This window comes from Vulpes vulpes, chromosome 2 (assembly GCF_048418805.1).
Source record: "Vulpes vulpes isolate BD-2025 chromosome 2, VulVul3, whole genome shotgun sequence".
Taxonomy (NCBI): Eukaryota; Metazoa; Chordata; class Mammalia; order Carnivora; family Canidae; genus Vulpes; species Vulpes vulpes.
The window spans coordinates 47,901,283-47,916,723 of NC_132781.1; the positions used below are offsets into that span (position 1 = coordinate 47,901,283).

Below are 15,441 nucleotides of genomic sequence, written 5' to 3' on the forward strand. Positions count from 1 at the left end.
GAAGAAGGGTGAGGGACCAGTCGGCCAGTGGAGTGTCTACATGGAGGTTGTGGCTTACCTGACAGTTGACGTCCATCTGTCCATTGGAAAGCAGATACTGAACTACATCATAGTGGCCTTTCTTGGCAGCGAGGTGCAAACAGGTGGAGCCCTCTGCATCCTGCAACATAAATGCCATTTAGAGCCAGAGAAATCACACAACTTACAGCGTGCCACGGCCTGAACACGTGACCATGGTGGCCTTTTATTCCCCACATGAGGAATGTGCCTTCTAGAATGATAACCCAGGGGATCCCTGGGTGACGCAGCGGTTTGGCGCCTGCCTTTGGCCCAGGGCGTGATCCTGGAGACCCGGGATCGAGTCCCACGTCGGGCTCCCGGTGCATGGAGCCTGCTTCTCCCTCTGCCTGTGTCTCTGCCTCTCTCTCTCTCTCTGTGTGTGACTATCATAAATAAATAAAAATTAAAAAAAAAAATAGAATGATAACCCAGGCAGAGAAGGATGGAATTTTTTTCAAAGGTCGCACAACTGAGGCCCAAGCCCCACCCACTGGGCTATAGACTCCAAGCCCCTAACACCAACGGGGCAAGGCCTCAGGTGGCAAGGAGTCCTCATCTTTCATACCTGGAGGTACATTGTGTCAGCCGCATGTCCCTTCCTTCCCCCATGGTCCAGGCAGGTTGAGGCATACCTGGGCTTCTTGACATGGCCAGGTGCAGCGTCCTGTCCCTCTGCTCCAAAAGAACCCCTGCACTGCTCACGTGACAAGAGGACCACCTGCCCATTAGGGCCTCTATGAGGTATGGGTCGCCAATGAACGTCTAGACCAGTGCTAGGGATCCAGTCATCGTTGTCCATAAGCCACAGAATTAGAAACAATAAATGGCAAAAAGAGCAGGGGCCCAGAACGGGGCAGTTTGCCCTGCAGTTCAACACACACCACGGCTGCCTGCCTGCATCCTGCCTGCATCCTGCCTCCTGTGGCTGCTGGCACATCTCTCCATTAGCTCCTAGCTCGACTTCCTCAAGCACGCTAAATATATCTCATTAATTAAAGTACCTCAAAACAGCAGCCACTGTCCATGGAGGAAGTCAGACCCGGAAAGCTCCAGGACAGACTCGGAGGGCGGAAGGACCATGTGTGGCCCAGGCCAACCTGAGGGCCTGCATTGCACGCAGTTGGACACACTTCCACTGCGTTCCCCTTGCAGGTCTCTCTTTGCTTCCCCCCAACCTCCCACTACTGTCTGTGCTGACCACATTTCCTTATTCATTCTGCTTCCCTGCTTCTGACTCTCTGAGCAGTAATCTGAGATTTTCACACACTGTTTAACATATTTCTTACCAAGTCTGAAGTTAGTCAGCAAACCTGTTTTTCTCAAGAAAACCCACACACTTTAACTCTGTATTACTGCTGTTTAAAATGTTAATTGTATGATAAATACAAGAATGTATGGCTGCTGGTGTAAGGGCCTGCCTTATTTTCCAGTGCTCCCAGCTGTCTTACTTTGTGCTCTTCAGAGGTGAGCTGAGTACCGCAGAACCTTCGCCCGTGCACGCATCCCAGAGCTGAGGAGAAGCACTTCCTCCCGGGGGCAGGGGCACCCCACTAAATCCAGGGGCCACACAGTGGTGTCTCAGGGTGGTTTTCAAAAGGCTGAGCACCTTCCCTGTGTCTGCTGCCTCAGCAGGGGTGGGCTGTTCATTCTTTGCCCATTTTTCTTTTGAGCTCTTTTGTTTGTGGGGCTTCCTTAACCACTTGCCAGTATATCACAGTATCTTCTGGCAGTGTGTAGCCTGCCTCTTGTGAACGCTGTGACATCTTGTTAACCATAAACTCTTCATTCCAATGCACCTGACTTTATCAATCACTTCTGTACTTTTTATGTCTTACTGAAGAAATCTCTCCCTATGCTAGAACCACAAAGATGACCTTACCTCTTCTAAAAGTTCACCACTTGCATGATGCATGTTCTCCACCCTTTTCCCATCCACCTGTGTGACCACTGACGTGAACACCTGCAGCATACGGTGGCTTCAGGCGTGCTCAGTCCTCAGGCATGCTGTCCCCCTGGACAGGGCAGGGCTCTTCTTCCACTCGGTTTTCAGTCTCTTTTCCTGCCTGTAGTTACAGAAACACTGCTTTGTATTCCACTTCATTTCCTCTACTAGATCTTCCTGAACTTTCCTATTTCTCTTCAATGATTTTCTTTGTACCTTCTCTGGAGATGATGATACTCGCGTCATCAGTCCATCAGTCTGCTCAGATTGATCCTCCCACAGCAGGATTCCATTCAATGGCTCCTGCCAGTGCTGTTGGTGCCACATTTTACTTCTAAATTGGCAGGAACTCCACCTCGTAAAGGTATTTCTGCTTTAAACAGCCTTTGTCTTTCAGGAAATTTAAAGAAAATAGAAGCTCTTCCTACGCAGTGTTCCTGGGCTGACTTTTAGGCAGCTTTCACACCTCTGTTAAGCCAAGGTACTGATAAATCCCACCAGCTTTTGTTCACCTGGAAGTATTTTATTCCACAATTATTCTTTGAGGGTTACTTTTACTGAATGCAGCCTTCTAGGCTGATAATTTTGTTTTCTTTCTCCATTGTTTCAGATGAGAAGTTGGTGATTGTTTTGTAATGTTGTTAACCTACATATCATGTGCTGTTTTTTGGCTGCTTCTAAGATTTTGTTTTCAGTTCAATAGTCCAACCACAATGCGTGTGTGGTAATTCTTTATATTTATCTAGTCTGAGGTTTGCTCAGTTTCTTAGATCTACAGATTCTTTCTTACCAAATCTGGGAAGCTTGTGACCATTTTTCCATTGTTTTTTTCTATCAGATTCTTCCTCCCCTCTTTCTGGGAACTCCAATTACATGTCAGCTGGAAACTGTCCTACAACCTGTTTTTCAGACTAATCTTAATGACCAGTCTTCCATTTCAGTGACCATTTTCTTCTACTGTACCCATCTACAGCTAAGCTCATCCATGAGCCATCCCCTCCAGATGTCTGCTCCCCGTGACCTACTGATACTTCTTGGGTCCTTTGTCTGCAGGTTCCAGCTGCTTCTATAAATCCCTGAACACTAACCTTCTTGTCTCTGCTTATCTTGGGCACTGACTCCTGTGACGAGGCTGGAAATCTGTGCCCCAGCAGAGAACAGGGTAAATGCGGGACTCGCCTGCCCATGATAATAAAGAGGAGTGATAGTTATCTATAAATATTTACACAATAATAAAGGTTTCCATATTGCAAAAAAGAAAAGAAAAAAAGCAAAGACTAAAGTTTGAAAAAATATTCATACAACATATAAGTAACTATATACCAAGAAGTGTTTTTAAGACAAGCTGATTAAATAGTAAAAGGACAAATAAATAGGTAACCATTTTTGCACATCAAACTGTTAATATTTTTTAAAAACCTGTCATAGGGATCCCTGGGTGGCTGCAGTTTAGCACCTGCCTTCAGCCCAGGGCATGATCCTGGAGTCCCAGGATTGAATCCCAGGATTGAGTCCCACATCGATCGGGCTCCCTGCATGGAGCCTGTTCTCCCTCTGCCTTTGTCTCTGCCTCTCTCTCACTCTCTGTGTGTCTGTCATGAATAAATAAAATCTTTAAAATAAATAAATAAATAAATAAATAAATAAATAAATAAATAAATAAATAAATAAATAAAACCTGCTGTAGTCACCACGGGTGAGAGCAGATGGAAGAGTGCTTGACACTTGGTGACTTCAGAAAGAAATATAAAAACCCTTAAAAATGATTATATATTTTAATCTAACAATTCCACACCGAGAAATATGTCCTAAAGAAACCAGACATGTGCAAAAACTTGGCTAAAAAAAAATGTTAATTGAAGCACTGTGTAAAATGAAAACTGAAAACATAAGGGCACCTAAGTGGCTCCTCCAATTGTCTGACTCTTGGTTTCAGCTCAGGTCGTGATCTTGAGGTCGAGGGATCAAGCCTCATGCTGGGCTCTTCATTCACTGGGGAGTCTGTTTAAGATTCTTTCCCTCTGTCCCTCCCCCTGCTCACATGCTCGCATGATCTCTCTCTGAAAATAAATCTTAAAAAAAAAATTAAAAACATAAATATTAACCAATAAGCCAATCTGACTAAAAGGGATAACAACGCATCATGAAATACCCACTTGAAATATATTTATATATATATAAATATTATAACATTTGTAATAATGTTATAAAACAGTATTTCATAACAGAAAAAATGATAATTTGATAGAAAAAAGTTCGTAAGTTACTATGAACAGTATGATAAATTTTTTATTAGAAAAATACATATTAACGTGGAAGATGACAAGATCACTTTCATGTTCTTATTGTGGCTACATATGCACACCTGTACGTAATGTGAGATTGTGTCTGATCTGGTGGCAGTGATCCCATTTGCACTGCCGTGCAGCCCTCACCACCCCAATCCTACGTGGAAGCCGGGTGCCCACAAAGAGGGATACCCACTCTGTCCCCATAACCTTTAACCTACTTCCAGTCTCTCAGTTTGATTCTGGGTCCTCACACAGGTGGATCCTACAGGATGTGTCCTTTTGGGACGGCCTGTCTCACTCAGCACATCACCTGTGCTGGGGACTTCCTTCTCGTTTAAGGTTGAGGGACGCCCATGATGCACACAGACCACTTTTTGCTAATCCCACTGTGGGTGGACACTTGGACTGTTTCCACCTTCCTGCTTTGTGGACAATGCTGATGAGAACGTGGGGGAGCAAAGACCATTCATGGCCCTGTTTTCAGCTTCTTTGGGTAAATACCCAGGATGGGAATTGCTGGATCACGTGGTAGTTCTATGTTTAACTTTCTGAGGAATAATCAAACTGTCTTCACAGAAGCTGCATCATTTGACATTCCCACCAGCAATGCATGAGGGTTCCAATTTCTCCATATCTTTGCCAGCACTTATCTCCCTTTTCTAGACAACTGCTGCCCCAAGGGACGTGAGGTGACATCTCACTGTGGTTTTGATTTGCATTTTCCTGATAACTGGTGATGCTGAGCATTTTTTTATGTGCTAATTGGCCACTTACTTTTCTCTGGAGAAATGGCTACTCCAAGTTTTTGCCCACTTTTGAATTGTGTTGGATTTTTGCTACTTAGTGGTAGGAGTTCTTTATATATTCTAGAAAGGAATCTGCCATTAGGATTTATGACTATTGCTCCCATTCCGTGGGTTGTCTCTTCATTATTAGATACTGTCCTTTGACACAGGAAAGTTGTTTTTTTAAAGATTTTATTCATTTGATAGTGTGAGTGAGAGAGAGAGAAAGCACAAGTAGGGGACGGGCAGAGGGTGAAGCAGGGAGCCTGATGCAGAATTGATCCTGGGACTCCAGGATCATGACTTGAGCCAAAGGCAGACGCTTAATCGACTGAGCCACCCAGGTGCCCTGACACATGAAAAGTTTTTATTTTTGAAGACATTTATCTATTTTATTATCTGTGCTTTTACTGTTTTATCCAAGACGTCATTGCTTAGACCCAATGAATATCATGAAGATGTTCCTCTATCTTTTCTTCTAAGAGATTTATGGTTGTAGGTCTTAAATTCAGGTCTTTGATCCATTCTGAGTTATTTGATCCATTCTGAGTTATTATCTAAATATGATGTAAAGTAAGGCCCAAAACATTTCTTTTCCATGTGGAGATCCCATTTTCCCAGCACCATTTGTTAAAAAGACTTCCCTTTTTTCCCCCTGAATGGTCCTGGCATCCCCAGAAACCACGGTATATGCATGAGGGTTTGTTTCTGGGCCATTCTATCCATCATCTGTATGTCTGTCTTCACGTCAGCACCGTGCTGCGTGGATTCCTGGAGCTCTGTGGTCGATTCTGAAGTCAAGGAGTTCGAGGCCTCAGCTTTGTTCTTCTGCAAGATCGTCTGGCTGTTCAGGGTCTCCTGAGATCTGGAGGCCTCTCGGGACTGGTTTTCCTCTATCTGTACACAATAGCCGTGGGATTCTGACAGGGATTGCACAGACTCTGGGGTTCACCTCGGATGGTGCTCGCAGTTCGATGATGATCAGTCTTCTGGTCGATGAACACGGGACATGTTTCCATGTACTTAGGTCTTCCTTCATCTCTTTCAGCAATGTTCTATGATTTTCACTGTATAAGTCTTTCATCTCCTTGGTCCAGTTTATTCCTAATATTGTACTCTTTTTGATGCTTTTTATTTTTTAAGATTTTATTTATTTATTCCTGAGAGACAGAGAGAGAGAGACAGAGAGAGAGAGAGAGAGGCAGAGACACAGGCAGAGGGAGAAGCAGGCTCCATGCAGGGAGCCCGACACAGGACTCAATCCTGGGACCCCAGGATCAGGCCCCGGGCTGAAGGTGGCACTAAACTGCTGAGCCACCTGGCCTGTCCTTTTTCTGAGGCTATTATAACTGGAATTGTTTCCTTAATTTCCTTTTTGGATACTTCAAGTGTACAGAAATACAACTGATATTTCTGTATTGATTCTGTATCTTATAATTTTTCTATATGCATTTATTAGTTCCAGATTTTTGCGTATATTCCTTAGGGTTTTCTACATATAAAATCATGCCATTTTTATGAACAGAGATTTTACTTTTTCTTTCCCAATTTGGAAGCTTTGGGGGGGGTGCTAATTGCTCCAAGTGGAAGTCAGAAGAGGAAAAGTATAAAAAATGAAGGAAGCTACAGACCTCTGCACAGCAAGCTCCTTATTCGTCCCTTTGTCTATTGTGAGGCACAGAGGATCAAGTTCACTAGTATTTTCTCACATAAACCAGTAACCAGGCAAGGTGAACTAAGAGCTCCTTCCAGACAAAGAGATGGATGTTTGATGGCTACCAATTCTTGAAGACATTTCAACAAGGAAGTGGTCCCTGTTTATCTTTCTGAGAAATTTCTATACAAACCAGGGGTGTGATTTTGAGCAGGGAGCGTACCTTTGGATCCACGAGGGCCCCGGCCTTGATGAGGTACTTCACTGCATCTAGATGGTTGTTCTCTGCTGCTTCCATCAGTGGGGTTCTCTGGTCTTCTGAGCAGGTGTCGATATTAGCGCCCGCCTAGTGAAACCAGGACAGTTCACGTGTGTAGGTAGAGAGCTCCTGCTGCAGCCCCCGCCCGGTACTCAGATGCTCCCAACACTTGCAAGCAGAAAGATCTCATGAGCTAAAATCATTTCTAGTAACTGCAACGGAGTCTTCAGAACCAAATTCAAAGACATGACTGCTCTACTACTGTCAAACCTTCAGTTCAACACGAGCATTTCTTGACAGAAAATGTTTACAGCACGTTAGTGACAATACCTTTAAGAAATGAGAAGTGAGGGCAGCCCGGGTGGCTCAGCGGTTTAGCGCCACCTTTAGCCCAGGGCGTGATCCTGGAGACCGGGGATAGAGTCCCATGTCAGGCTCCCTGCATGGAGCCTGTTTCTCCCTCTACCTGTGTCTCTGCCTCTCTCTCTCTCTCTCTGTGTATTCTCATGAATAAATAAATAAAATCTTTAAGAAAAAAAAAGAAAGAAATGAAAAGTGATACGGAGGAATGTGGAGGCTGCTCTGCAAGAGCCAGCAGATGGGCAGTGACCTGGTCTACAGTGACCAAAGGACACCCTGACTCACTGACCTCTTTTTTCTGGCTGTTTTAAGCTGATTTCCAGTACTAAGTATTTTGAAGCAACTTCTAATTCTTCCAACAAAGTCTATACTTGGAAAGCTAGTGGTCCAGAAAAGACACAGAGATAAACTCCAGTATGTGTGAAACTTAAGTAGCCTCCAACTTTAAAATGTGTTGTGTGCTGTAAGCAAATCCGCTCCCTCACAATTAAAAACCCTTTCCCATGGGGGAAAAACTGTCTAGTTCCTTAGACCGATGTACCAAAAGCTAGCATTTACTTTATAAAATAAATACTGGGAAAATCTTACTATCTACAATTAAAAACAAAAGTAACAAAGTGAGTTACAATATTTTTAAATAGACCTAGAGTGTTGCATGGGGAAACCATGGGACTGAGGTAGTTCAGGGAACCCTGAATGAGACTTCTGGCAAATTCCAGAGGGCAGGATGGGGCTGGGGGCCACAGGCAGAGTTGAAGATCAGGCACCAACGCAAGGTCAGGGGTCAGAGGACCAGGCCCTGACTCCCAGGGACAGGTCTGAGGATCCACGACTGACTTCCAGGGTGCTCGTCCAAAATCAAGGGCAACAAGTGACCAGCTCCACACAAGAACTCAGAGGTCCTCCCAGGGACACATAGACAATCAGAACTAACACCACAAAAGTTGGCCCAGAAGAAAATGATCATCACCAGGAGAAGGTAGGGAAGACCGAGAGACAAAACCAAAGAATCCCCAAAAACCCTGAGATGGAAGGAGAATACAAAGAAGACATCAAACCAGGTTTCCCTGACTGGGGAATTCCCACTGACTGATAGGATTCCCACCAGAGACAATGGTGAGAACAGGGAAGTGGGTCTTAAGGGAAAAGCAGGATGAACTTTGGACAGACTCCAGGCCAGACACCAGGCAGGCCCCAACCCCCACATCTTCCCCAAAACCTCCCTGCGTGACCGTGCAGTGTGTGCAAGACCCTGTGTGGATATGCAAGGTGTGTGCATGCAGCTTGTGAGGTATGTGCAGTCCACGGCAGGTCCCCAGGCTCAGAGATCTGTGAAACAGGTGTGGCTCTGTCCCTCCCCTCCAGGCTCTGTGATGATTAGAGCACACCTTCCTGTTAGAAAACCCCTCAAAGGCTCATGACGTAGCCGTTTAGAAGTTCAGCAGGTGGATGGCGAGCTCAGACCCAGCAGTAACACACAAGGAGGACAGGACAATGGGCACTCGAGAGTTGGGGAGCAGATGGAGGTGACCCGTCAGGGGGGACATGTGCCTGGATCTAGGATAAGGCAGCTGCTGTGAGTGACCAGTGGCTGGGATGCCATCCTGGAGCTGGATGTTCACCCGTGATCAGCACAGCTCTGAGCACAGGGAATGCAGCTCAGTGCCTGAGCAGCACATACTTCCTGCCATTTGTCAATTAAACTCAAAAAGCAACATGCGGCAGGGCATGCCACACCTCAGTGGGCTGGGCCCCAAATGAAGTAAGAGCTGTTTTCAGTGAGACCTCAGGAAGAAAATGAAACAGGATGGAAAGATCTCAAAACTGCTCTTCACAGGTGATGCTGGCTGTGAGGGAGCACTCCCCAGCCCTGACAGCACAGGAACACAGAAGGCTGCGAGCTTGTAACAGCAGTCGGCAGCTTCAGTGCTGCTCTGGGGCTGGAGAGAGGCCGTAGAACCAGAGCCCACCCAGTGGACGGTGTGGGGTGAGAGACACCCCAGCAAAGCGGACCTGCCAAGAAACAATACCCCTGGATTTGGGACAAACTAGAAAACCCACTCCACCTCTTTCCTGGGGAATCTCAGGAAAGCAGCTCAGGTCCTAGAAGGAGGAAAATACACAAAATCACAGGCTCCCAAGCTCAGGGAGTGAGCAGCCCGGGCCACCCAACATCAGGTCAGTGCAGAGGGTCTCAGAGAACAACACTAGAAAGAGTCTTCCACAGGAGATAACATTTTATTCTGCAGTTTAAGACACAGAGCTCCTGTAGCCTCAACTCTCCCTGACAGTGACTGACTTGGGGGTGGCAGGGGCAGGACTGGGACCAAAGCAGACACACTAGAATTCTTACTGTGTGACTCAATGAACATAAAGGCAGACACAGGTAAGTCTCATGATTTGAAAGTGCTTGTACGGTGGTCAAACCGGAGAGATGTAGAGATGGGCTCTCAGGTGAGAGCTGCTCCTCCGGGAGGGTGGGCAGGGCTGTGTCCTGACCCAGGGTGAGGTGGGAACCACTTAGGGACATTTATTAACAGAATACTTATACCTTAAGGACTCTCCTGTATGCATCTTACATATACACACTTTAATGTTTAAAAAAAAAAAAAAAAGGCCAAAGAGAAAATAGGTCGTTTCAAGAGTGACAAGCAAACTTCTCAAAAGAACGCACAGAAGTCAGAAGGCAGTGGAACCATGCCTTAAATGAAGTGAGAGAAAACAACCAGCAACCTAGAATTCCAAGTCCAGGGAAATGTCTCCCATGAAGCCCCCACACTGGTGTGTGAGCTGAGGAGAGGCCTGGGCAGCCCCCACCCCAACCCCACACAGCACAAAGGACCATCAAGAGCGACCCTGCCCTGCCACCATTCCACATAGCACTGGGCCTCCAGGCCACCCTTGCAGAAGCACAAACCATATCCATGCCTTCTGCGGCGGCTCAGAACGGAGACAAGAGGGCATTCCACTGGAGTGCTGCCCCCCGCCCTCTCCTTCAGAGCACTAACCAGCACCCATGGTCACTGCCTTGATGGCCATGCCAGCTGCCCCTGGCTTCTCTCCAGTGAGCTCCTCCTCCATGGGATCAGCTGCCCACCACCGTCACCGCCAAGAACCGACTGCTGTGTGACCACTCTGAGCAACCTTCTCAGCCACCCCAAGTCCTACTAGCCTTCTCTTAAACTGACGCCCAAGGCCTCTGGGGGGCTCCCTCCAAAATGGCTCAAGCTACCAAGGTAGTATGAGGCACTCCCTCCCTCCCTCAACATCCACAGCTCCCTCATCTTGTCCGTCTTAAGACACCTGCACATAGACCACTGAGTGACCTCTGGAGGTGAGAAAAAAAAGAGTATGTAACCTCCACATGAGTAAAGAGAAAGGATGAAACAAAACAAGTATCAACCCAAAAGAAGGCAACAAAGAGATTTTTAAAAATGTATGTGTTTGAAAAGACTAAGAATCAAAACAACAGTATGATATCAGAAATACACTTAAATGCTAAAAATTACAGTAAATGTTATCTAGACTAAAGGTTCCTATTAAAACACCAAGATGATGACACTGAGCTTTTTAAAAATCTAGCAACATGCTACTTAACAAGACACGTCCAAGCAGGGCTCTCTGGCATGAGATGGAGCCAGGAATCTACACCAATGGTGCATCTCCCCTAAAATACAAATGCAAACATCAATGGGGTCATGTCCTGCTCTGCCCACAGCCATCGCTTCCATCAGCACCGGTGAGAACATTGGTAAGAAAACACACTGGGAGAGCGGGGACACGCCAGCAGAAGCCATGGGGTCAACACAGACACAGGCAGGCTGAGGGGGGGAGCAGCTCGGGTTCCCCACCATGGACACCCCTGGCTCCCACAGAGACACACGCAGGAGGCAGCCACATGCACCCCTCTCCAGACAGTAGTGTCTGTGGGGGACCCAATGGAGACAAGGCCAGCACCCTCCATCACCATTTTAGTACTTTAGATATGAACAAGCAGGAATCATCAGGCATTTGAGGAAAGAAAACTTTAAAAATGATACCAAAATGAACAGAGCAGCATAAAACTCCAAAATTACCATATCATCTTCAAAGAAACAAGGGAAGAACAGAGGTACAAAAAAGGAACTTTGAGGGAGCAAGAAAGGACTGGGAATCTCAAGGTCTGAGCACAGACTCAACAACCCCAAAGGAGCTGCAGGGTGAGGTCGAGAACGCTGCCTGGGGAGGAACGGGAAAGAAAGAGCTGGAGCGCAGCAGGACGCAGAGACCAGAGAATGAGTCCGTACAGCTTAATGTGGGAGCAGGGGCTCTGGAGGGTGGGCCCAAAAACACATGCCCAGGTGGCACCCACAAACCCCAGAACGAGGCACATGAATGCTTAGTCAACAGGACACACCCCAGACTCAAAAGACCGCTGCATCATGGTGAAATTTCAGACCAACGGGTTCAAGGACATCTCCTGAAACATCCAGACATAAAGGATCCACCTGAAACTGTCTCCAGCAGACAGTGGACCCAACATAGGCCAGGGTCTGCACAGGGATGTCCCAGAGGAAGAGGGCATGGGAGTGCACAGCAGGGCTCCCGGGTGCCACGGAGACAGGGCGCCGTCTTTTCGGGGGGCTAGGCGTGAACCAGCAGGAGGCCAAAGACCATAGAAGCACAAGATCGCTGCTCTGGTATGCACCACAACCAGCTGTGGGAATACTGATGTGCATGCCCAACCCCAGGGCCCCCACTGCCTCAGCAGCACAAGCCACCATCAATCGAGGAGGACTGGTGGAAGGAGGGGGTGCGTGCCAGGGCTGAGCCTTCCCACGCTCCCCAGTCAGTACCTGATGTTAAAAACCAATGTAAAACGGAAACAAAGACAGCAAATCAAAAGAGTGCAGTATAAGCAGCACATAATTGTCCAACACACTGGTAAACGCCCAAGAGAAGCCGCAGGCCTGACAGCCAGGATAGAGGAACAGAAACGGGTTTTCTCTGGAAGTCAGTATGCACTGTTTGACTTTTAGCTCTCAGACTATAAATCTCATGTTATTTTACTCGACAAAGATGAGAGAGAGTGGGTGGAGGGCTCTGTGGAGAGTAGTGCAGACCTGAATCAGCATGTGGCAGATGTCCACGTGCCCAGCCTCCGCAGCGGCATGCAGCGGGGAGCGCTTATTCTGGTGCTCCATTTTGAAGTTGGGGTCAATTCCGTCAACTGCAAACAAATAGGTTTCACTGATTATCTTGGACGCAGCCTCTGGTTCCCACCACATCAGAGAGGTCATGAAGGCCTGAGTGGACAGACCACTGGGAACCAGCACCGCACGATACTGTCCTGTGTGTAGGTAAGAGGGAAGCCAGGCTCCAAGCGCACTGATGAGACACAAAAGGAAGCATGCCAGCTTCACACAAAATTCACCAGGTGGCCCACTGCCAGGGGTCACCTCACAGTATAAACCCCTTCCCTCACCACCCTTAACGGAGGGGCTCCCAGATTTTCTCTGGGGTCCCTTCTGCATTTTCAAACACTCCTGCTCTCAGCCTTTCCCAGGCCAGGGGCAGCTGCTGAGTACACAGGCAACAGGCCCACAGGGCAGCTGTGCACACACGTGGCTTGGTACACATGATCCCGGCAGGCCTGCTGCGAATAGTTGGCTGACCAGCCACAGCACAGAGCAGCCAGGCAACCCCACCTTGCCTCAGCAATTAAAACTGCCATTTTGGTCAACACTGAATAACTTACATTTCTAGAACAAATCGTTCACTTTCTTTGGTTATCAAATAAAGGGATTTTTAATCACTCCTTTGAGCCCAGAGAAACAAAGCCTCGAGCTGTGAACTTGGAATTGAAATACTGCCCCTTCCTTGGCCAGAACAGAACTGGGAAGGGTCTAAGAGCACCAGCAGGCATGTCAACCATAGCATGAGTGTAGCACATCTTGCTCCACCCACAGCTGGCCCCAGCTCACTCATCTTCCTTTTTCTGAGTCTACCTTTTCTCTTAATTTAATCATACACCTAATTCCTCTTTTAAAATGAGAAATTCATAAAAACATTTCTATTGCCACGAATAACAGAGTATGAACATGGTGCACAGGATGAACACCAGTGGGTGCAGATCAGAGAAATAAGAAGTAGATAAAGAGGAAAAAAAATGAGACCCACCTCCTGAGAAAAGGTAACAAACAACTACCTGCTCCTTGGGCCTCAGCGACAGGCACCAACCCCCAGTGGGAGTGACGGGCCGCTTACCCAGCATGAGCAGCACCTTCTGCAGCTCCCCTTGCCTGGCGGAGAAGTACAGCTGCTTCGGATGGAAGCGAAGCTTCTTGGGTCTGGGGGGAAAGCATGGACAGTGGTGACCATCAGGTACCCCACCCTGGCTCCCAGCTCACTGGCCACCACATACACACGCACAGAAGCACTCTGTAGGATGGGAAGGCCTGGATGACATCTACCTGCGGATGCCTCAGGGTCAAGGGCACCAAAGTCATCAGGCTCAGGCATCTCACAGGAAAAAACAACAGAAACGAGCAACTATCTTCTTCACCCACAACAGGAGAATGGTTCCTGAGGTTTCTGCATACTGTGACAACAATGATCCATCTCTTTGCAGCATGGGGTCAAGGGAGGCCAAGGTGGTAGGGGCAGTGCTGTCACACCTGGCCCAGCCCGCCCCCTTCAGCAGGATGCGGTCTGGGCCTGGTAAGCGTGGCTGGTGGACACAAAGTCAGCATAACATCAGGGCCTCAGATGAGGCTAGAGACAGAATGGATGCTACGGGCAACTCGGCCATGAGTCCCAACGCTGAGCTTCCCCTAAGTAAGAGTACCACGAAGACACCCCTGCCGGCAGACAGGCGCACGGCCCCGAGGGAGGGTGTGGCCTGGCCTGAGGCCCTGTGAGCTAGGCTGGTGGGCTTCCCTGGGAGAAGGCACCTGCCTGGCTCACAGGTTACAGACCTAGGGCCATCCTACAGGGCAACACCACTGGGAGTTCCCACCTGACCCAACCCTTCATTTCACAGATGAGGAATCAGCCAAGCAGCATTTGCACTTATGTCCAGAGGTCAATGCCAGAGGTCAACAATATCCAGGGGAAATGTGTACAAAAGGCTCACCAGGACTGTCCTCACCTATAACTTCAAAGAAGTCACCTTTTGCTCTTATGTAATAGACAATTTGTAATAATTTCCTGAAATGGTATAAAAATATATGAATTGTCCTAGATGAACAACATTAATCAAAAAGCTGAAGCATTCTACAGTGACCTCCTTGGGAACACCCCCTAACCCTGCAGGGGAGCCCAGTGGCCCTCAGGGGTGCCACACAGGGTACAGACCCTTGGGAATGCACTGTGGCCATACTGGAAGCACTGGGGGAGTTAAAGATGCACGGGCGCAAACAGCCCAGTGGCTGACACAGAGGGAGGAGAAACCTGAAGGAAGGAATGTCCAGATGAGCAGATGTCAACGGGTCAGGCCCTGAGCCACGTCTGAAAACACACACTGGTTCTTACTTTTCTGAGTCCAGAGCAATCAGAGCACTTTCCAAGGTCTCCTTCCCTGGTCCCTGCGAAAGGCCAGGGGCTGGCTTTCCCAACCCGGCTGGCCCTGTGGGGTCGAAGCCCTCGGCTGCCTGGGGAGCTGTACTCTGTGGCTTGCCATCTTCCAGCAGCGGGGGTCCAGCAGTGCTTTAAGGGAAGGAAACAAAAAACCCACTCACTTTTAGCCACATGAAAAACTGCTACTTGTGGAAACCAATGAAAACACAGAAAATGATTTCCTCCAACCCTTCCAGCTATGCTGCTCTTCTGAGCATGAAAACAGCTTCAGACTTGTTCTGTTCAGTCCGTGCATCAGAGTCCAGTTCAGAAGTAAATTCCCAGAAAAAAAGTGACATTCAAAGTAAGGGTGGCTTTTCCAAGGATTACAGAACCTTGTTCAAGTTTGCTTTTGCAAATGAGGTTCCCAGCTAGAGCTATCAAACCCTCTGCTCTCCCCAGGGAAAGGAAATGCTCCTGGAAATCTGATTCAAAGTATGCAACATGTATAGATTAGCAGGGTTAACACAGAAAAACAAGAAGGAACTGGCCTT

The 15,441-nt window shown here is 47.7% G+C and overlaps 1 protein-coding gene across 5 annotated transcripts in view; it reads right to left on the reverse strand.

The window, feature by feature from the left end:
• The window catches only part of EHMT1 (euchromatic histone lysine methyltransferase 1), a 144,253-nt gene that overhangs the window by 20,215 nt on the left and 108,597 nt on the right, over nucleotides 1–15,441 (reverse strand). For 4 of the 5 annotated variants that reach the window (XM_072747993.1, XM_072747991.1, XM_072747992.1 and 1 more), the window contains exons 13-17: nucleotides 14,864–15,037; nucleotides 13,598–13,680; nucleotides 12,454–12,560; nucleotides 6,956–7,078; nucleotides 59–160 (exon numbers count right to left, since the gene is read on the reverse strand). In XM_072747993.1, the coding sequence (XP_072604094.1) occupies nucleotides 59–160; nucleotides 6,956–7,078; nucleotides 12,454–12,560; nucleotides 13,598–13,680; nucleotides 14,864–15,037 (589 nt within the window). Of the gene's footprint in view, nucleotides 1–58; nucleotides 2,124–6,955; nucleotides 7,079–12,453; nucleotides 12,561–13,597; nucleotides 13,681–14,863; nucleotides 15,038–15,441 lie in introns of all 5 variants that reach the window. The other variant, XR_011999768.1, reaches the window with a different exon arrangement.